The sequence below is a fragment of the Rhincodon typus genome, chromosome 1, assembly GCF_021869965.1.
Source record: "Rhincodon typus isolate 14 chromosome 1, sRhiTyp1.1, whole genome shotgun sequence".
Lineage (NCBI taxonomy): Eukaryota > Metazoa > Chordata > Chondrichthyes > Orectolobiformes > Rhincodontidae > Rhincodon > Rhincodon typus.
In genome coordinates this window covers 82,739,157-82,762,841 of record NC_063332.1, presented here as the reverse complement: position 1 = coordinate 82,762,841, position 23,685 = coordinate 82,739,157, and the positions used below count along the sequence as shown (strand labels likewise).

The following is a 23,685-nucleotide window of genomic DNA, read 5'->3' as shown; positions in this document are numbered from 1 at the left end:
CTCAGTGTCCTAATAGGTCTATTGGTGCAAGTGTGGGGGTGCCACCTAGACTATGCCCAATAAAGAGTTGTTTGTATGTTGTATGCTCATAAACTTCCCCTAGAAATTCTATTGATACAGGGGAACAGTGGCAGCAAATCTGTCGTAGAAGAAAGATGAAGGGTAATAAGAAATTACAGGGGGTGGTCTTTGAAATCAGCCATTTCAATAACCAACTCAAATGACTCCTACATCAAATTCCTATATTAAGTATAAAGCAAAGCCAAGACTAGAAATCATGCACAAGGAATGGGCTGCCCAAATCCACCCATGACAGTGCAATGGACCTGGGAGTCAAAATGGCCTCGGCCTTTTACTCAGCTATCCCAATGTGATTTTTGTCTGCCTCAAAAGCACTGCTAAAGTAGGAACCTCAAGTTCTATGCAGCCAACTGTGCATACACAAAGTATACAGAGACCTGAGATCTCACGAGATCCAATCAATGCATGGATTATTTTTCTTTAATCTGCTCCCTTTCAAATGCTCTCACTTCACTCCTCTCAGCATTGAGTTGGAACAGTAGGCAAACAGAACTGAAGACTACACGATAGTTCTGCTCTCAAAGCTTCTTTGTATGTTTCTACAGGGAAGGCATTTCCTGCCACCAGGTGGCAAGCAGGTTTGAACAGTGGCCTTGAGAAACACTAAAAAACTAAATGGCACCTCGGCACGTAGCCTCTGAGCACCCTGTATACTAATCATCTCTTTTAGTTCTGCTACTTCAGAATTATCCATTATCCAATTTAACCGAGTGTCTGTCAAGGCTCAAGCATGTAATAACTGCTGAATGCATGATGATAAATTATATTTTACTCAAAATAGACACATCGTATTAGTTTGTGCAGCCTGACCAGTAATCACTGATGCAGTCACTCTATATAATACCCAAGGAAAACAGGGATTCACATACAGAAGACTAAACTTTAGTCTAGGGTAACACAGTGTGGAGCTGGAGGAACACAGCAGGCCAGGCAGCATCAGAGGAACAGGAAAGCTGTCATTTCGGGTTGGGACCCTTCTTCAGAAAAAAAAAACTTTAGTCTAGTTCATTCAGTGTCCTAGCTACCATTTATCTCATAATGCCACAAAAAAATAAGCTGGTCATCATTTTACTGCAATCCAGGAAGCTTGTTCACCATTTGGTTGACATATTTCCCTAGATGCATAAGTAGCTTTCCTATTGATCCCCTTGTCAAACCTTCAGCAAATGTTTCTTTAATTCTGGCAAATTTTAATGTACAATTGGTGAGTAATTTTTACAGGGATCCAATGACCTGAGACCAGCTTCAAGTGGAAGACCAATACTTGTTCATGAAATATTGTTAACAGCTGAATAAGAGCTCTTGGTAGTACTAAGCATTTTTCCTGGTTGTAATGTTAGACGGTAGGGAAAGAAAGTGAAAACAATTGTCAACAAAAGAAATGGATATGGAGAGAGCAATGAAGTAGCTTACCTCAATAATGTAAAGGACTATGTTCTTGTAAAAGCAGTACAGGATACACTTTGCAACACGATTATAGTTCCAGGCTCCATGGACTAGCAGCAAGTTCTTCAGATATTTGAACTAGAAACAATATGCTCATTACATAACAATGAAAAAAAAACTAGGCTGAAACATCAGATATTTTTCATTTCCACCATGCAACAAAATATACCAAGTAACATTGGCAATGTTTTCTCATAGATCACGAAAGTAATGATAGTGTAATGGTTATGATATTGAACCATTCCATATTCCCCTTCGACAGTTTGAAGTGACAATCTGAATTCAGTTTTTTTAAGGAGTTTGGAAACCAAAAGTTAACATCAGTAACCAGGAAGGCTTTATATTTCTGTAAAAACCTAATAAGTCTATTTAGCTCCATCAGCATATTTATATTCACTATTCTACTAGCACTGCTCTTCTAGCATTGCTACAATGAAATGGCAACTCACTCAATTTTAATTTGGTCTCCAACTGTTGATTTTATACTTCCTCTTACTGCATCCAACATAATAGATTGTTTGCAATTTTAAATTGAACGTGACAGACTGACTCAAAAGAAGCGGAAGTGTCCAGACAATACCCATTTGTTGCTATTATGTTTTTGCAGGATGTATATTTAAATGGGACTTCTTGCTCCAGACCTTCGTCCAGAATTTCAGGGCTGACCTATATTTAGAAATGGCCCAGTCCGACAGACACATTCAAAAGATCAGCAAAGAGAACTAAGATTGAACTTGGGAGGGATAATTCCCATTTAAATGCCATTTAGCTGAAAATGCAGAAGGGACCCAATACAGATAGGAATGGACTGATAGGGTGCTGCTGGGATCACCAACTTTGGAGGAATTGCTAGGAAGCTAGCAGGAAGATGACCTGAGGAACGTGATACGATCTGTGTAAAAGGTAACTAAAAATAAGGACAAACAACTTTGGTTCTGTATACATCATATTCTTAAAATAAAGGTTTTTATTTGTAATTTGTCCATAATTTATTTGATCTTAGGCTGTGTGTCATTGATAAGGTCAGCAGTAATTGTCAGTCCTAACAGCCTTCTTGCAACTCTGCATTCCATGTAGAAAGATCAATGGGGCTGTTATGAAGGTTACTCCATGATTTTAACCCAGAGATGAAGTAGTAATGGGTCAGAGTCAGGATGGTAAATAACTTGAACGGAAACTTGCTGGTGGTGGTGTACTCGTGTCGCCATTGCTCTTGTCCTTCTATGTGGTAGTGATCATAGGCTTGGAAGATGCTGCCATAGCAGCATTGGCAGGTTACTGCTGTGTATCTTTCAGACAGTACACACTGCTGCCACTGGCATCAGTGGATGAGAGATTGACTGTTTAGGTGGTGTGCTGCTTTATCCCAGATGGTGTTAAGCTTCTTGAGTATTGTTGAATTTGCATTCATCCAAGTAAGCAACATTCCTGTCTTGTGCTTTATAATTGGGGACAGGCTTCAGGAAATCAGGAGGTGGGGTACTCACTGAGAATTTCCAGCTTCTGACATAGTCTCGCATGCACCCACAATATTTCATGGTCTAGTTAAGCTCCTGGTCAGTGGTAATCTTTGTGGGATGTTTCTTGAATATCGTGGAGAGATTGTTAGACTCTTGTTGTCAGGCATTTCTGTGGCTTGGAAGCCACTGGCCACTTATGAACTCAAGCCTGAAACATCCTGGCCTTCCTACAGACAAGTACAATTGTTTTAGCACCTGTGGAGTAGCAAATGTTGCTCAATCCTGTGCAATCATCAGCAAACATTCCAGTTCTGACCTTATGTTGGAGGGAAGGCAATTGACTAAGCAACTGAAGATGCTGGACTGTTACATCCTCACATGAGATGACTGGGCTCCAAAACACCACAACCATCTTTAATTGTGCTGTATGATTCCAACCAGTGGAAAGCTTTATCCTTGATTCCCACTGACTGAGTCTAATTCCTATGGGTCGAACTGTTTTAGAAAACATTGACAGGTATTGAAATAAGATCACAAGCCATATATTTTTGAAGTTGAAAACCTTTTCAAGTAGGAAATTAGCATGACAATCAACAGTGTGGATGAAAATCGCCTCAGTTGAATATTGTTTGGGTTAATGATGCAAAGGAACAGTAAAGGATTATTTCATTCACTGTCACTCATTATAATTGTATTTAATGCCAGCAACATTGAAACACATCAAAATTAACTTTACAAACTGAAGGTCAAAGTTTATTTGTATGTTAAATTATTATTTTCTATTCAGTTACCTGTGCTATAGAATAATCAGATGAATTAGCTGCTTGTAGACCCTCATTTCCACTTATTCCAACACCAACATGTGCCGTTTGGATCATGCCCACATCATTTGCTCCATCACCTATTGCTAATGTTATGACTTTCACCTGTTTCTTCACCATGTCAACAATTTCTGACTTCTGAAGAGGAGAAACCCTGAACAAAATGAAATAGAAATATAAATCAGAGTGAATCAAGAGTGAAACAGAACCTTGGTAACCGAGAAGAATGCTTTTGATTGTTTCTTGATTCTCTAAACAGTAGATGTCATTCCTATGGCACGCTCAGTGCACACTTTTGTGCAATACTTCTGTGCCACTTCAATCAATTATAGGAGAATTTCTTCTGCTCAAACTACTACCAAACTCCCAGAGACCCAATGCTTGGCTTTCATTTTCATTTTCTCAAAGGCTGCAGCAAGCGACACAGAAAGGACAAATCTATTCAACAGTTTTGTACCAAGTATAAATGCTTCCCATTGTAAATAATGATTAGCCCAGTTAGGATATTGAGCAATTTCTCTCATCAGACTGCTTCTAGAAAGTCAGCATGGGTGGTGGTGATGATATTAGAGACAGGGAGGGTGGCGGGTGCAGGAAGTGGTGGCAGTTGTAAGGGGTGGTGGGTTAACTTTCCTGTGGGGCCCAGAGGAGCACTCAGAGCATTAGGCAGGCCATTAAACCAGAATTCATACCTAGAATTGGCCTCCACTGTCTGGTATGGGATTCAAACCTTCTGACTCAGCGACTGTAATGTTAATGTTAAAGGCAGCAAAGACCCACTCTGACATTTAGGGTAAATAAACAGAACGAAAATGCACAGAAGCAATTCCATACAAGAACAAGCCTCGTTACAGTCTTAGGTTACCTGAAACATCAACGCAGCAGTGTCAAATTTTATGCCTTTGCATTGGCACCAGCACCTGATTAATGTTGGATATTTATTCAACCAATTTATAAATAATTTTTCCCAATGTAGCCCATACACTGTTAACTTTAACAGAACATCCAAGTCAGAAGTTATGTTGGCTTTCCAGGGAGATAATCCTATCAGTTTTTTGATGCTAGAGTGACTAGGTTTAAATAATACATCTATTGTATACAAATGGGCATATTATACTGGTATTCAAATGATGAAGAATAACAGATATCTATGTGGCTGTTATATAACTTTAAAGCATCTGAATATTTATGAAATATTTTGCAATTTTATTACATGCTGTCATATACTGCTTTGGAAAAAGCTTTAAAGCGACGTTTTTACAAACAGTATGGGGGGCAGCATGTGGCTCAGTGGTTAGCACTGCTGCCTCACAGTGCCAGGGACCTGGGTTCCATTCCATCCTCGGGCGACGCTCTGTGTTGAGTTTGCACATTCTCCCCGTGTCTGTGTGGGTTTCTGCTGGGTGCTCCGGTTTCCTCCTACAGTCCAAAGATGTGCAGGTTAGGTGGATTGGCCTTGCTAAATTGCCCATAGTGTTCAGGGATGCGTAGATTAGATGTGTTAGCCATGGGAAATGCAGGGTTACAGGGAATGGATAGGGAGATGGGTCTGGGTGGGATGCTCTTTGGAGGGTCGTTGTGCACCTGTTGGGCCAAAGGGCCTGTTTCCACACGGTAGGGATTCTATGATTCCTTGAGAGCCTTCTTATCACAGGCTCACTGCAGAAGGTTGCCCCAGCAGAAATTTATCCTTCATCAGTGAGATAAAATAAAATAAAATATACAATCCCAGGTAATCACAAGGTGCCAGGGCCTACTTGTATCAACACAGAAGAATTTATGCTCTAAGGAAAATGTGTCAGGTTTCTGCCAACTAGAAAGTCCAGTCGTCTGTATTTAAATATGTGTTTTTTTTGGAATGGGGGAGTGTGTAATGACTTGAAAGGGTGAATTTTACAAGTACTGGCTTCAATGAACAAGTTTCATGTGCATAATTAGAAAGTTCACTTTAACATAATCAGTTCAATTTATTTTCAAAGAAATCACTAGAGTAAGGCCTTTGTACTGGCATTGAAATGTTTTCCTGGTTAACAGGAATGAATAGATATTATATACTATATTTAGTTTTATTAAGAGTAAATATATTGTCATGCATATTATTATAACAGTTATCCTGATTATGTAATTCCTTATGCATATTTCAAATTATTTTTAATTATCATAAAATGCTATTTTGTGCTAGGGTGAGACACAGTATGTTGGACAATTTTTTTTCATGTTTCCCTACTCTTAAATAGTAGAAAGATGTGCAAAATATTGCTTGTGTACACATAATGGGATGAACTTGACAAAGCATTTAAGACATATTTTTGCACTAATCAGAATTTAATTTTTCTAAACAAAATCAAAATAGCATTCATAAAATACACTTCTTCTAGCTTACCGGCAACAGATGACTGCCTTGCAAGACAAAGCAAGATCCAAAAATGACTGTCGCACTCCAAATGTCAGAGCATATTTGAGGGTTTTGCCATCTATAATTAGTGCAAAGTCATTATCCTTCCGTAAAGCATCACCTAGCGTATTGCAGTGATGAATGAGTGTTTCCCTTGTCATCTGTGAATTAATTTTAACAGAAGTGAATAAGTTTACACTGAAGCAAAGCATTCACTGAAAACTGGAAGTCATCCTACTTCTAAAGCAATGAACTGAAAACTTAAAGCAAAGATTGAATTTTTACTGAAGGACTCACCAACAAACAATAGCTGGTTCAATAAATTATTACATTTTCATTTTCCCAACATAAAAAGAGTAATGTAATGGTTAGAGGGATAGTAGGAACTGCTGATGCCGGAGAATCTGAGATAACAAGGTGTAGAGCTGGATGAACACAGCAGGCCAAGCAGCATCAGAGGAGCAGGAAGGCTGATGTTTCGGGCCGAGACCCTTCTTCAGAAATGGGGGAGGGGAAGGGGATTCTGAAATAAATAGGGAGAGAGGGGGAGACGGATAGAAGATGGATAGAGGAGAAGATAGGTGGAGAGGAGACAGACAGGTAAGAGAGGCGGGGATGGAGCCAGTAAAGGTGAGTGTAGGTGGGGAGTTAGGGAGGGGATAGGTCAGTCCAGGAAGGACGGACAGGTCAAGGAGACGGGATGAGGCTAGTGGGTCGGGGATGGGGCTGGGGCTTGAGGTGGGAGGAATGGTTAGGGAGGCGGGGACGAGCTGGGCTGGTTTTGGGGTGCGGTCGGGGGAGGGGAGATTTTGAAGCTTGTGAAATCCACATTGATACCCCCTTGGGCTGCAGGGTTCCCAAGCGAAATATGAGATGCTGTTCCTGCAGCAATGCAGGAGGCCCAGGATGGACATGTCGTCCAAGGAGTGGGAAGAAGAGTTGAAATGGTTAATGTAATGAAATGGTTAGATTGTCTCTTGTTGGAGATAGTCATTGTTTGACATTTGTGTCACTAATGTTGCATGCCACTTATTAGCCCAAGCCTGAATGTTGCCCAGGTCTTGCTGGATGCAAGCATGGACTATTTCAGGATGAGTAGTTGGAAGTGGTACTGAATTTTGTGCAATCATCAGCATTTCTAATCTTAAGACAGAGGGAAAAATCATTGTTGAAGCAAGTGATTAGGTTGAGGACATTGTCCCAGGAGCTCCTGCAGTGATGTCTTGGATCTGAGATGAATGGCTTCCAACAAGCACCAAAACATTTGTGTGTTAAATTACATGCAAGTTTTATAACATCAGGTGTTGGGGCAGTACCTTTAACACAAAGTAACATGAAGGGGATCATTTGACCTGTTTTGAAGTTTACCTGACAGCAAGCTGGTTTGATTAAAAAAAGTGTTGGGGTGGGGGGAGAAGAGGCTAGGGGAGCAGACAATTTTACTGGGAAGAAAGTGTAAGATGTTCACATTTGGAGGCAATGCTATAGCTGGTATGCTAAAAATGCATAGACTGAGAGTCTCCAAAGTTCCCAAGAAATGGTCAAAATGCAGAATTACATTTAGTTGTACTTCAACCTATTCTTATACTTTCAAGATAAGAGGTGTCTCCAGGATGTCTAATCATCATTCTGATCTGGATACAAGTTCCATTGATTTCCACTGCTGCAGAATTGACTTTGCTTTCTCAAAGGTTTCCAAAATATTATTGAAAATACAATGATAAGGGCTGTCTGACAGCATCTGCCTGGGAGGAAGAGAGCGTGGCTTCAGGCTGAAAGTTTGTGGTTCACCGTGTAGGGATGTAGGTGGTGATTTGCACTCAGATGGGAAAGAAATTTGTGAGGACTTAAAAGGAGGTTGGGGATATTATCTAAAAATGGTGCTATGAAAGATTATCAGCCATGCTCTAGAATGGCAGAGTAGATGTGACAAGCTAAAAGGCTTCCTGCTCATATTCCTATGGAAGATTTGCCTAGCTTTAGTTAGTGGCAAGTATCTCCAAGATAATTTGCACATGGAAGTCAGCTCTGGAGTTAAAAGATTTCAGGCTGGGAAAGAAAAAGATCAGAAGTAGACTCTCAGGAGCCAAGAATCATTTTGCACTGATCTGGGATAATTTAATGTCTACTTAAAATGACGGTGTAACATATGCCTGATTGTAGATTTTATCAGCTGTGTTCAAAGCTCTGAACTGCAGCTTAAGTAACATGTCCCTACAAAAAAAGTGCTTATTCATGATTAGCTTTAGTCCGCTAGAATAAAAAAAATTGAAATCTGAAATCTCATGCCATCCTTTTAGTTATCATCTAAAAATTTAAATTTTTTGATTACATTGAAAGGGTTGAGTCTGCATGGGAAATGTTAGCTATGGTTCCAACTGGTGGAGAGTTTTCTTTCATAATCCCATTGAAATTTAGAGGTATATGGACCAAACGCAGGCAAGAAGGACTAGTTTAGTTTGGGAAACCTGGTTGGCTGGATGAGCTGGACCAAAGGGTCTGTTTCTGTGCTGTACGACTCTGCGACTTAATTTCACTGATGCCACACTCAATCAAATCGGATGTTAATGGCAGAAATTTTCATTTCACCTTGTAATTCAACATTTTTTGTTCATATCTGGACCAAAGCTGAAGGTGTGGAGTGATGTAATCCTGGTGAAATCCAATCTGAACACTGCTGAGATTCTAGTGAATAAGTGCCACTTGATAGCACTGCAATGACACTTTCCATTAATTGAATATTGATAGAGAGTAGACTGCAGGCTGTAATTGGATGGATTGGGTTTGTCCTGCTTTTTGTGGTCAGGACATATCTTTGCAAGGTAGTTACCAGCGTAGCTCTACATCAATAGTTTGATTTAAGAAGTGGCCAATTCTAGACTACACGTCTTCAACAGGTCAAATGTTGACACAGCCAAGAACCTCTGCTGTATCCAGTGTGTTCAAACATTCCTGGAGGTCCCATGGAAGAAAGTGAATTGGTTGAAGTAGGCTTCCGTTATTGTGGGGATCTCAAAATGAATCAACCATTTGAAATTACTGGCTGAGGATGGTTGCAAAGGCTTCAGCCTCATCTTTTGTGCTGCTGAATTGAGTTTTCCCATCACTGAAGTTAGGGATGCCCTTGGAATGTCCTATCCCATTTTCTGATGATGTTAAACAATGGCCAGTATAATTCTGTATAACAACCTAATGTGACAGGATTGCAGGGTTTTGATGTTATCTATTTATTCTGGATGAGTTAGTTAATGATTAGCTGATCAACATGCATATTCTCCTGCATTGCAACTTCATCAAGTTGGTGTCTACTTTCTAGGTACACTTGGTATTTCTCCTGCTATGCTATTCTACTTTCTTAATTGAACTATGGTGAGTCCCCTACTTTGCTGCGGGGCATACTGGAAAACAATTAGGTAGCTGCCCTGATTTTGCCTGTGAGATCTTTTCTAAACTCCCATTTGACACAAGCTGTGAAACACATGAATGGAAGGAACCCTCAATGTGAAGATGAGACATCTCGAACAACGTCTGTGCGATAATCAATCATTCATATTAATACTGTCATGGATAGAGGGACCTGCAGTAGGTAGGTTGGTGAGGACAAGTATGTTTTTCCTTAGTGTTGATTCTTCCAGAAGTGTATCACAGAAAGTAACATTTGAGCATTACAACAGGAAAAGGCAGACTTGATTCAACATACGTAAAATGCTTCTCTGTAGTCTCTCTCAAAGTGACAATAACAGATGAAACATATTCAAATACTAGACAAACTGATATAAAACATTTTAGATTTCTACTCTACTTTTTCAAGCATCCAATAAAACTGCCCTTAATTCCGTAGATCCAGTATTTTTGAAAAATTGACTGCAACCATATTGTTCACTTCATCTTCAAAAAAAATAGTAAAAGCAATTCCTATAAAATTAAAATCATATTTAGGGTGAAAAAGAAAACATGAATGATTTAAAGAATCATTTCCAGGCCTCATCACTATTCTGCTTTCCTTTCCCTTCAAATTGCCCACTTGCCATAAATCATAAAAGATGAGCCTGACTTGCAGGTATAGACCGAAGTACCGTCTGTTGCAGACAATCTATAGGGACTCCTAACTTACTGCCGCAACAACTTACTGAAATTTTAGCTAAAAGAAATATTTACAATCAAATGCTTCAAATTCTGGAGACCAAGCCACAGTTTCATCATGTTGATCATGAAAGGTTACCAGGAAATATACTACAGCTGTTTCTGCAACTACATTTCAAGCAATTCTGCACTTCTGGTAAAGGTCTCAACACAATCAAGAATAACAACACATGTTTTGTATTTGTGCTTTAATTTGAAAGTACAATGCAAAACGCAGTGCCAAATGGACAGTGCCTACATCAAGTCTATGGCAATATTTGTGTTAAGAACTCCAATAAAGATTTGCAGTTGATCCATAATTCTCCACTTAATCCTACCAGGAAATAAACTCTTTTGGAGTCTTCATAATTTTCCTGCAAGTGTGTTCAAATATAAGCCAGAAGGTGCTTACTATATATCTACTGAAGAGTGGGATGAACAATGCTTTTCAAGTAACAGTGAGCCTAATTGCCTCAGGAGAGGGGCAGACATACTGTTATGTTTCTGTCCAGTTTGCACTTCTACTTCATTTGTTTTGCAGAGTAGCTTTCTCACTGTCTCAAAACTGAAATGCAAGGTGAAGTTACTGAATTCGTGTTACAAATATGTAATGATCTTGTCCATTCTAAGAATCCTTTAAATATGGGAGTTGATAGTACCAATAAACAATTTCTCTGGCACTGAAAATGTATGATTACAAATGTGGAGTCTATCAGTTCAAGTTTTAATGGCTGCATACTGAAAATGGTTGTTCTGTCTTTATTCTCTCCTGCAATCCAATCTTTCTTCCCCTCTTTCAATTTTTCTTTATGTGGCCAATATGACAAAGAATTCACTTACTCTAATTTATAATTCCTGCTCAGTCCTTATGCTGCTAAATTCATTGTTCTTCAATCTTGATTGATTAAAGAGATGCTTACCCTGCTCACTAAGCATAAACATGCTGTCTCATTTGCTCCAACTTTATCAGTTTGCATCTTCAGAAATTTGCCATGCAATAGATAATATTTCTAAAGAACTAAACGCGCTTTTGAGGGCAAGACTTATTAATGGCAGACACAGACAGAAGCCCTACTATGGCAAAATTTGGCCCAAGACAGCTATGTTGGGTTAAATAGGATATTAATATCCTATTCCTAGGGAATAGTACAGACTCAGAACAGATAATAGTTGCTTCATGTGCATGTAATATCACAAAGGAAGCTTAGAAATAAGTGTTCAAAAGGGAGTGATTACAAATTACCTCTTTACTGCTACTGACATTGACAAACTATCAGGATTGACATTTATGAGGCACAAGAGTGACACAAAATGCAGAACCATCCTTTCAAACATTCACAGCTGTGTATTTTGAAAATTTCATGTATAAGGAGTCATTTGGTAGTACTGAACTGGAATATTGCTGAAAAACACATTTTGAGCATTTCAAAAAGCTTTGACAAAATACTTATTTTTATAGAATTACATGAACGCATTTCAAAGTAGGATACATTTTTAAAGTGAGTGATTGGCAGTCAGGAAGCTACATTTGGTCAACTTATTGAGTGAACTTCAAGCTTTTTCAATGTAGTTACTTCAAATATAGTAGCATGCAAAAACTAAAGAGGGATATGATAGGTGGCTGTCACATCATCTTCTGGAAAGTCAAACCAGAAGAACACCATTGCTACAGAGTCAGCTTTGCCATACGAAATGAGCTGGTCAGACATCTCAACAAATCTCTGGTGGGGTAAGTGAGAACCTCATGACCCTATGGCTCACCACGGTCCAGAAGCAGCACATCACAGTTGTTGGTGTCTACAACCCAACTTGGACACAACTGATGAGACAAAAGAATTCTACGCCAACCTCAACTACCCACAAGGGTGACTAGTTGATTGTCCTCAGCAACTTCAGTGCCAGAGTCAGGAGGGATACAAATCTTTCTAAAACGTGTATTAGGCAAGGAAGGTGTAGAGAAAACAAAATCCAGAGTACTCCATTTGACAAAGTGCCTAGAACATGACCTCGTTATAATAAACACCCTGTTCTGCCAGAGGGCCAAGCACAAGATCTCATGCGAATTCCACACCTAATAGACTACATCATCATTTAAGTGAGGGACCACAAAGAGGTCCACATCATGATCAGAACCAACAACTTCTAGACTGACCAACGACTAATATGCTCTCCCATCTTGATCAACCTGACCCCAAACCAATGAGACAGAAAAATGCAAAGAATCAATATTGCTGGACTCAAAAAACCCTGAGAAGAAAGTCCTACTCAGGTTGCGCCTCACAGCCAACCTGGTGATGACCAATGTGCCAGAGCCACAGGGTGCCCACAGCATCTGCTCCACCCCAAAAACCACCACGATCAGCACTAATGTTATGAATGCATATACCACACTTCCTAATCTTGCATGAAAATGTCTGCGTACAGATAAATATTCAACATGTGGTTGGATTGCATTGTGGGCTGACAGTAATAATTTTTTTCTAAAATTTAATGCTGTTACTTTGGTCGGTAAGTGGAACTTTAAAAGCTCTCTCTAAACTATAATTGTGAACTTAAGTTGAAAATTAGCAATAATTTTAAATTTTTATTTGATTAGAGGAAGAACCATAAACTATTTTCCACAGCTAAACTGTTTTCTCAGGTTTTATTGGGAATGAAGATTTGCTATTTCAGTGTTTTATTTGACAGTAGTATTTCATGAACAGTAACTGTGCTGCCAAATTTCAGCTAGTTTCTGCTTATATCTGGAATGACTTTGCGTTTCTTTGGTTAAGTTTATTAGCGTTGCTTTTGCTTAAGTACAATTTATTTTTACAGCTCATGAACAAAAAAAAATGGTGTAGATGAATGATTCTTGCTTCTTAAAATCTTGAAGATGCAGGAGTCACAACACTATTGCATCTTTTCTCTTTAACATGAAGGAGATACAGCTTTGCCAATGCATGGGAAAGAATGCCTGATTTGGCTCCCTCCATTATACGGTCAGTTGTGTGGGAGTTCATTGATGTGTGCGCAATATTCAGCACCATTCATGATTCCTGAGGTACAAACGCAGTCTGTGTCTACATTCAAGTTTGATCTGATAAGTGGCAAATAACATTTGTGACACCTAAGTATCAGACAATGGCTATCTGTAACACTACAGAATATAATTGTTGCCCTTTCACATTCAGTGATATTACCATCACCGAATCTCCCAAAATCAACATTCTTGGAGTTACAACTGATGAGGAACTGAACTGTACTAGGCATATAAATGCTGTGGCTACAAAAACTGATAAGATGCTGGGATTTCTGCAACCAGTAAAACCCGACTCCCTAAAACCTGTTCACCATCTACAAGGCACAAGTCAGGAGTATGATGGAATACTCCCTACTTGCCTGGATGACTGCAGCTCCAACACTAAAGAAGCTTTACATCATCCCAGTCAAAGTAGACCGACTTGTTTGGCACCACATCCATCACTGGTGCACAATGGTAGCTATATATATCATCTGTAAATGCGTGCTACAACTTACCAAAGCTCCTCATGACCCCTACCATACAGTACATCAAAGATGTCAATTGCACGGAAGCAACACCATTGCAAAATTTCCATACAAGTTGCATGTCATTCTAACTTGGAACTAAGTCGTGATTCTTTAGTGTCCAGGTCACTATTTTGAAACTCCCTCCTAACAGCACATGAGTTGCAAAGATTCAGGGGTACAGCTCACAACCAAAGGACAGGAAGGAGTTGGCAATAAATGCTGGCCTAACCAGCGACACTCATCTCTGTCAAGAAACAAATACAAATGGGGACTAACATGCATAGATCAATTTTACATGGAAACATAATTCGCCCCATCTCTATCAGATGTTAAACTGCATTAATAAAGAAATAAAGCAAAGATTTTCAAACAGCAGCAGCTACATCATTACTCTATTTGTACTTGAAACTGGGCAGCTTAGCTTTTCTCAGAAAGCCAACTATTTCTCTATCGCAGCTTTAATGTCACACATCAAACAATTCATCTTGGTTTGTTGACAAAGCAAGCGACCTAAGACTTGTTCGAGCCCAATTATTTAATCTCACTGAAACAATTCACATCAGGATTTACAGAAAGAGTGTCAGTGTCATCATTACTATTTGATACAATATCTACAAAATCACATTTTTCAAAACCTGCTCTTTTCCTCCTTCCAATGCCTCCCACTGAGTTGAAGCATGTATTTGGCAGAGTTCTCTCAAATTCAATGCCACCCTGGAACTGGATGCAAGGAAATTTCGTATCCATTTTCTCATTATATTTTTGAAAGAAAAGAATTCCCAGGACAACAACTTCTCTACAAAGGTTAATCTTTATTGCCCATTCCTAGTTGATTGAAAAGTTGGTAGTTAGCTGTCTTCTTGCACTGCTGTAGTGCACATGATAAAGGTGCTTTATCAAGACAATAAAAGAATGGACATACACTTCAACCAGGATGGCGGGAAATTTGGAGACAACTGCACTAATACACCTGCTGCCCTTCAATTTCAGGACATCGAAAACTCTGGCTGGTTGATGTACCTTATTCACAATAAAAATTTCAGCCACACTAAATTGAGGGATTTGGTGGTTGAGGTGTCAGTCAAGCAGACTCCTAGATGGTGTCAAGCCTTTTGTTTGCTGTTGTGGCTGCAACCATCTTCAGGTGGAGGAGAGGTTTTCGAGAATTAGGGCCTGAACTACTTGCTACTTCTCAAACATCAAAAAGACTAAAAGCAATTAGGGAGAAATCAGCATGAGCTCACTGTCAGTTGTAGAATATAACATCTGTGATCATTTTAATTAGTTTTCACCACTAAAATGTAAGCAAACATAGGTTCTTGTGCATTGCTTATTAAAATAACGAATACAGCATGTTACAAAAGTAAAGGTGACAAAAATAATCTCAGAGTACACAACAAGAATGGTCTTCAAATCTTAAGGAGTATAGTAAATATGTACTGAGCAGTGGTTCTGGCTAAAATGGAATACTCTTCACCCTACAGCAATAGGGACATTCGGCTTTGTCCACACAGGTGGGTAATTCAAGTGATATGAAGGAATAAACTGTTAACGCTAAGACCACCTAAATTGGATATGTTTACAGGAAAAAGAAAATGCAAGGAAGTTTTCAGCATTCTTAGCATAAAAATCTTCCTCTCAGGTCATTTCTGCATTTTATGTCAATTTCAACATGGTTGAATACCTTCTTGTCCTTTTAGTCACAGAGCAATGATTTGGAGACACCAAAGTGAATGAGAGAAGAAAATATTTCAATGAATGAAGAAGTTCCATCAGAGAAGTATTCTTAACACATCCCCCCCTTCACCACCACCACCACCACCACCATTTCTTCTTTGAAAGTAGACCTGAAAAGTCTCTATCCACCATCACCCTCATCTGCCGACTGAGCCTGTTCTGAATTGGAACAATTTCTGTTTACTTCATCTCACTTTCTCCAAGTAAAAAATGTAGCTATGGCATAGCTGAATCACATGCAGAAATGCCTCTTTCTTTCCGGAGTGTGTGGGACATTCTACCAGTCTCCTCCTTCGAAGGATCATCCTCTGCTGTTTGTGAAACCTCCAGCAGGATGCCACAATCAAACATCTTACCCTCCCAACAGCAACGACTCCTTCATCACTCTAATCATAACTTCAAACTCCCATGTCATCTTTCCATGCAATCACAGAAATTTACCTCTGGCCCTTTTCCCCTCCCTCCTCATTATCCAAGGCCCAGAACATACATTTCAGGTCAAGCAGCATTTACTTATACCTCTTTTAATCTAATCTATTGCATTTGCTGCTCACAAGACTAAACATAGACTGGGTGACTGCTTTGCTGATAATCTCTAATCTGCCTATAAGACTGATACCAACCTTCTGTTTACCTGCCATTTCAATATACAATCTTGCTCCCATGCCAGCACTTCTGTTCCAGGCCTGCTGCAGTGTTTCAGCTAAATCTATAAAAACTGGACGAACAGTGCTTCATTTTCTGCTTAGAGTTGTTTCCTGATCAATCTGTTGAGAGATGTTACAACCCAACACTACAGCTGGTAGGACTTGAACCTGGGCTTCATGGTTCTAAGGTACGGACACTACCACAGACACTTCACAGACTTCAGGATTGAACTTTTCTCTCAGCAAACCCAACTCTTTCTAATATAAATGCTTACTCTTGTCCTATACCTCTTCACCATGACTATTACATTTCCTTTGCGTTTTGTTCTGGGTACTTTTCTCACCTGTTCCATTTGCTCATCCTTCCACCTTTGTCAACAGCAACTTTTCCCGGTCCACTTTAGCAGCAAAGAGTCATGTTGGACCTGAAATGTTAACTCTATTTCTCTCTGCACAGATGCCACTAGACCTGATGAATTTCTCCCGCATGTCCTGTTTATAATGTCACAATAACATACTCCAGTGAGCTGCCACGTATGCCAACATAGATTCACTTAATTCAAGGATGAAACTGATGGTTTTTTTGCAGATGAGATTTCTCCAGCACTTGTAACACTGATTTACCACTGATTCAAGTCCTTGTCATATTACCATTTAGTGTGCTTGTATCCTTGAAGTTTGTGTTCCCAAATACAGTAGGTCAATTATTCTCCCTATTTTGGAATGATCCAGGTGGTCAGAATCAGTGGCTAGTGTAAAATGGAAATCAGAATTGAGAAAGGCATAAAGGCAACAACTCGAACAAGAGAAATAAGCATATCATGGTGTGTATTAGTTTCATTTTGATTCAGGCTGAAACCAATTTAACACAAGCTCATTGAGATTATGCAGTCGTAGGTTTCCTTTCCTCATTGGCACACAATGGGGAACAATGTTACACCAGGATACTTAGTCTCATAGAAAGCATATGGCGCAGACACCATTCCAGTCACCTGCAAACTTTCTTTCCTTTGCTAATTCCTGTTTGAAAACTTCAATTGTATTTGCCTCCACCACATCCTCGGACAGCACATCTTAAATCCTAACCACTTACTGTGTAATCAGAAAGTTCTTTTTCATGTCACCACTGGTTCTTGTTATCAGTCACATGAAATCAGTCCTTTGTTTCACAACTCTAAAGATCAACCCTGACCATCTAGTTCATCAAGGAAACAGTTTCTCTCCATCTGTCTATATTCCTCATGATTTTGAGCCCTTTCATCATGTCTTCCATTAACTGTTTCTTCTGAGAACAAGCCTCTTAAATAGATTCTCCAATCTATTCACTTAACTGAAATCCCTCACACCTGAAACCACTTGCTACACCCTAAAGTCTTTGCAGCCTTTCTAAATTGTGGTGCCCAGGATTGAGGGTGAATCAAAGATTTGTAAAGGATCAACATAACTTTCGTTAAGTTCAGGATTCCATACGACTTTTTACTTACTCTCAACCCAAATCATTACCTTCAATTCTTTACCTTGTATGATCTCGCCTCATACTTTCTACCAAAATATACACCTTTTCTCTGCAAAACACTGAATGGTTCATGTGCTCACCAACTTATACCCTCTTGAAGCAGACCACATCCTTAAAGTTCAAAATATTTCTAGTATTCGTGCCATGTGCAAATTTTGAAATTGAGACCAGCACTCCCAAGCATAGATCATTAATATAAATTGAGAAAAGTAGTGACCCAAGTGATGACCCCTGAGGAACCCATTGTATACTTTTTGCCAATTTTGAAACAACTGTTCACCACAATGCTGTTTACTGTCACTGAGCCATTATCTTATGCATGGTGCCATATTCCCTTTTATTCCATGAGCTTTACCATCACCAGCAAGTCCATTACATTGCATTTTATCAATACCCCTTTTGGAAGTCTGTGCATACCACATCACCTGTCACTCATACCTTATCAAAAATCTAGTTAAGCATGATTGGCCTTTAATACATCCATGTTGGCTTTCTCCAATGCAATCTATAACTGTCTAAGTTTTAAACGGAATGTCTTGTAATTATTGTGCTTATCCTTGCACCCATTTTTGTACAAATTTGCAACATTTGTTATTTCTGAATGCTTAGGGGCTAACCATTTATCCAAAGAGAATTAGAAGATTATAACCAATGTTTTTGCACTTTTTACCTTTACTTCCTTTAGTAACTTGGATACACCTCATCTGGACTTGGCAACTTATTTTCTTAAATTCAGCCAGCTATTCTAATACCCCCTTGTTGGCAATCTTTAGCCCATCCAGCATCTTAATTACCTTCTCTTTCAGAATGATTTCAGTAGCATCTTGTTCCTTGATCAAGACAGCCTGTTACTAACTAGAAGGCACAAGTCAGGAGAGTGATGGAATACTCCCTTAATGTCTGGATGAGCGTAGCCAACAACACTCAAGAAGTTTTGCACCATCCTAGACAAATCAGCCCGGTTGATTTGCATCACATCAACAAACATCCACACCCTCCACCACTCCTTAAACAGCACATTCGAAATCTGTGCCCACTGCTGTCAGGTAGAACAAGAGCTGTAGATACATGGAAGCATCATCAATTCCCAGTTTTCTTCCAAGCTACTCACCATCCCAACTTGGAAAAATATCACTGCTCCTTCAGGGACACTGGGTCAATATCCTGGAACTCGTTCCCTAACACTATTGCGAGTCTACCCACAGCATGTGGATTGCAGCTTTTCAAGAATGCAGCTCCCCACAACCTTCTCAAGGGCAAACAGGGTTGGGCAATAAATGCTGGCTTAGACATTCATTCCTGGGATGTGGGTGTCAATTTAAAAAAAAAGGATGTAAGTTGTCCATTTAGCTATTCAATCTTGCCCTCTGCCCCCATAGGTTTGTTTTATAGTCAGTAATCTTCTGCATTCCTCCTCTTATTATTTGTTTTACCATTTATATGCTTGTAAACAACTTTGGGATTCCATTATAATTTGGCTGCTAGTTTTATCTCATATTCTTCCTTTGGCTCTCTTCTTCCTCTATTCACCCTGATTCTCACTTATGTTATCAATCTGAAATTCATCACATGCCCCGTTTTCTAAGTCTCTTCCATCACCCAAGGAGCCCTACTATTCTCCTTCATTGGTATGTACCTGCAAGCTTTCTTTTGGAAAGGAAGCCTATTGCTCCATAGTCATTTTGCTTGCTAATCTTAGATTCCAATTGATCTGAGAAAGATCAATTGTCATCCACTGAAATTGGTCCTCTTCCAATTAATTACTTTTACTGGACATCTCTCCTTATCAACGGTTAACCTAAAATCTATGATACTATTATTATGCTTCTCTAAAATATTTTTAATTAACATTTGATTCACTTGATCCGTCTCATTCCCTTGAGCCAGATTGAGCAAGCCTCCATTGTCATTGGGTCAGAAACATTCCATTGAATACTCAAACTCATCTACGGACGTTAGTTGCATATCCATGAACAATGAAGTATACATTACAAACCTAATAAAATGCAAGAAATGACAGCGTCATCATTGAGCAGTATAATACACCAACTGATGGTGGAATGCCAGGAAAGAAAGCTCCACTGTGTAACGGAAATTTTAACTATTTTCACAAAACAAAATTTTGCATGACACCGAGAAATCAAATGTCATTTTCAGAGTATGAAAACTTTGCGCTAAGACTATAATAGTGTAAAGGAGGCATTAAAATATAACACTGCTTTCATAACATTAAGGTTGAAAATCTTGTGGTGTTCATTAAGTCTACAGTTTGGGACTTTGGCAGCACAAAGTGGCTTTTTCCAGCAAGTAGACAAGTCATGGAACAGGAAGTTCAACTCTGGTGCTAAATTAACTGATCTCAGCTACTGCAGTAGTGAGTGAGATAGAAGTAGCCTCAGGGTTACTGAAGTAAAACTTTGTTTTTCTTTATTAATCCAGTAAACCTGATTGAAGTGTGCGAGTTGTAAACATTAGACAAGTACAGTATTGGGTGCTGCTCTGATGCACCCTGTGAATGAATTGCTTGCTAACAGTCATTCTAATGCGTAAACAACGAATAATTACTCAGGGACTAGGAGACGACAAGCATTCCAGCCATCCAAAGACTCAAAATGTTTGGGACAGGGGACAGCAATTAGAAAGAGAAAAGTGCTTATTTAATTTCATGTAAAAATGCTGGAGTTCTTCACATTTTCATAAATTAACAGACATCAACACAAGGCTGTTCACAATAAAAAGATCTCCTTATTCACTGAAAAGTAATATATTTAAAAAACAAAATCAGATTAGCCTTTTAGGTTATTAACAGCCAGTTGATGGCAAAAACAAAAGTTTTTTTTTCAGAAAACTTTTTAACATTGGACAAATACATTTTAAAGACACAGGTTAATGTTTAGAGGTTGCTTCAAATAAATAGATATCAAAGACAAATGCTTATCTTGAGTCTTTTCTTTTTGTTGTGCTCAAAAATGTTATGTTGGATAGTCAGAAATGTGAATCTTACAATATGACCTGAAGCTTCTCACAGTAATGGAGAAGAAAATTGAGCAAAGTGTGAATCATAGAAACATACAACAAAGGACCAGGAGTAGGCCATTTCACCCTTCAAGCCTGCTCTGCCATTCAAAACAATCATGACTGCTCATCCAACACAGTACCTTGTCTCTGCTTTCTCATACTGAATGGTAGAAGAGGCTCAAAGGCCGAATAGCTATATCTTGCTATTATATTCTATATTTCCATGATTCACACTTTTCTCAATTTTCTTCTCTATTACTGAGAAAGGCTACAGATCAGTGACATTATAGGAATCAGGACGCCAATTTAGAAATAGTGCCTTTAAATTATTTCTTCTTAAATTAAATTTGGAAATTGGTCTCATTGCTTAATCATACTATTTGACCAAGATTAAGCATGAACAATTCAGTACATTTTCAATTTACTAGACACAATATCTTAGAAACACCAAATACTTACATCAAGTGTGTGCGCATTCAGAACCAAAAGACCCATACTTTTGGTCAGAAGTTTACATGCATATCCTGTTTAGAAAAAAAAAATCACAACGCAAGTTCTTATTCAATGGAAACAAAAACTATATTAATTTATTGTATGACTTCCACTTGATAGTTAAACCTTGGGCTGAGACTTGTAATTAGGGCACTTTCTTTGTGTCCTCCTTCATTAAATTTCAGGTATATTAAACAACAAATTGGACAATAATGCACTAAGACCTGTACAATGCTCAGATTTGTATTTCTTTTGGTTTCAAAAGAGTGATTTTGAAAAATAAAACCATTACATTCAGAAGAATGTAAATATTCTTGATTTTGAATTCCTATTAGTATAGTCCTTTGATCAATGTTAAGAAAGATTGTTGCTCTGCTACTTGTTTGAATTGACCACTTAAAATCTTTTTACACAGCTGAAAATTTCAAATGACAAATAGTCATAATAATATCAATTTGTGGCTATGAACCTCTCTAAATCTTTATTGTCTTTAAGAATGAACAAACCAGAATTGTGTGCTATGTTCATAATTCTAGTCTGAACCAATCACTGTGGATTTTCAGCTGGGAAAGACAATTTATAAAAATGCTTTGGAAACAAAGCAAAAAAACCCTAAAAATCAAATAAGATGCGAATACTTTAGACAAATGTGAGGAGTCAATTTCTTCAAAGTGAGAAGTTTAATTTCTTTTTTCAGCATTTTCATTTTCTATAAGGGTAATCATTTTGATTAATGTCTGCCATTTACCATTTTGCAAACTACTAGCACCATCTGCAACATAGCATTCGAGAAAAGTACAGTCCAGTTATATGACAGGATATTAAAAAAATGAATTAAATTGTTGGTTCATAGGGAGGAAGGATGTGGGAAATGTGTTTAGAAACAATTTCAATGCAATAGTATCTGAGTTTTAGATACAGCATATGGATCTAATCGTGCAACATTAATTTGATGGTTAAAAACTGAAAGAACTGCTGATGCTGTAAATCAGAAACAAACACAGAAATTGGGAAAAGCTTAGCTGGCCTGGCAGCATCTGTGAAGAGAAATCAGTGTTAACGTTTCGGATCTGGTCACCCTTCACCCATTCTGAGGAAGAGTCACTGGACCCAAAAACGTTAATTCTGATTTCTCTTCACAGATGCTGCCAGAACTGCTGAACGTTTCCAGCAATTTCTGTGTTTGTTTGTTATTAAATTGATGGCATTATTGCCACCATTACAAGCTAACTAAACAAAACCTTTCCATCAGAACAATTACTTAAACCGTAACGGGTTTTAAATGAAAATAAGTGAATTAAGTAATAACACTTAACAGCCAGATTTTTCAATGCCCAGGTATTCGTTTTTTCCAGTATAGATGGGAATTGTGCAAAAGGACTGTGCAGAATCACAGCAGACTCCAAAGTAGTTGCCCATGAAACTAAAGATTCCACTTGCAAATCATGATCACGTGGAACCCTCTGAAATTATATGTTGAATTTCAGAGGGTTCCGATGGAGTAACGTAAATAGCTACTCCCCACCTGTCCAGCTCTGTATCTGACCTCCAACTCTGCAAAAGGGGAATGAGATTCCCTTTTACCCACTGCCAATCCTGACCCCTCCCACCAAGAACCAACTAAACACCCTCAACCCCTCCCACTATCCCCCAATCACACGGACCCTAAACACTCCATTTACCCTAACTAATTTGTCCCTTGTAACCCAATTCTCTAACTCTATGTACTTGGAATCGTACCCACTTGGTACTTAACCATCACTCTACCTTCCTGGCATCCCAACCTCATTTTTACCTTTTGATAGCAGTTGTGCTATTAGCTGTCAGTGATTCTGGAACTTTACATTTCAGAGTACGACAGGTCACTGCTATGAAAGAGAGGGCATGGTTTGCCTTCTCGTGATAGCTCTGCATCACGATGGACCTGTCAGAATAGAAGTCAGAACGGCTCTTCATTTCTGACTAAGGCCCTGACAGATATGCAGTACTCTTTTATTTCATTAAAGAAAATGAAGTGGAAATCTGCACAAAATTGTTACTTGTCAGAAAATCTGGCTCAATGTTCTTAATAATCATACATGTATGCATTTCTGAACTGTATAGTTCAACTAGCTTAAATGAGAAGCCAAGGTCGATACTGCAAGGCAGAACACATGGTAAACCAAGTGCTGCCAACAAAGAGAGAACTTTAGGATATTGTAGATCATAGGAGGATGAAATACTGAAGGAGCTAAAAAGAGGTAATTTGAACTTCTGGTTTAGATTTTCACGCAAATAAGATAGAACCTCTTTCTTTATAGTTTAATGCAATTCAAAATGTAGTCGATACACATCTTGTACATATCATGGAGAAGTTATTCTAGCCAATTAAAATAAGTGCAATATTAAACTTAACAGCAGTTATTAATATTAAGGCACT

General features: G+C 38.7%; 1 protein-coding gene across 1 annotated transcript in view; it reads right to left on the bottom strand.

Annotated features, from left to right (window-relative positions):
• The window catches only part of LOC109916449 (probable phospholipid-transporting ATPase IA), a 274,955-nt gene that overhangs the window by 105,474 nt on the left and 145,796 nt on the right, over positions 1–23,685 (bottom strand). Inside the window, exons 21-24 of the mRNA XM_048600569.1 lie at positions 21,234–21,298; positions 6,192–6,364; positions 3,779–3,962; positions 1,495–1,605 (exon numbers count right to left, since the gene is read on the bottom strand). Coding sequence (XP_048456526.1) covers positions 1,495–1,605; positions 3,779–3,962; positions 6,192–6,364; positions 21,234–21,298 — 533 coding nt within the window. The remainder of the gene's footprint in view (positions 1–1,494; positions 1,606–3,778; positions 3,963–6,191; positions 6,365–21,233; positions 21,299–23,685) is intronic.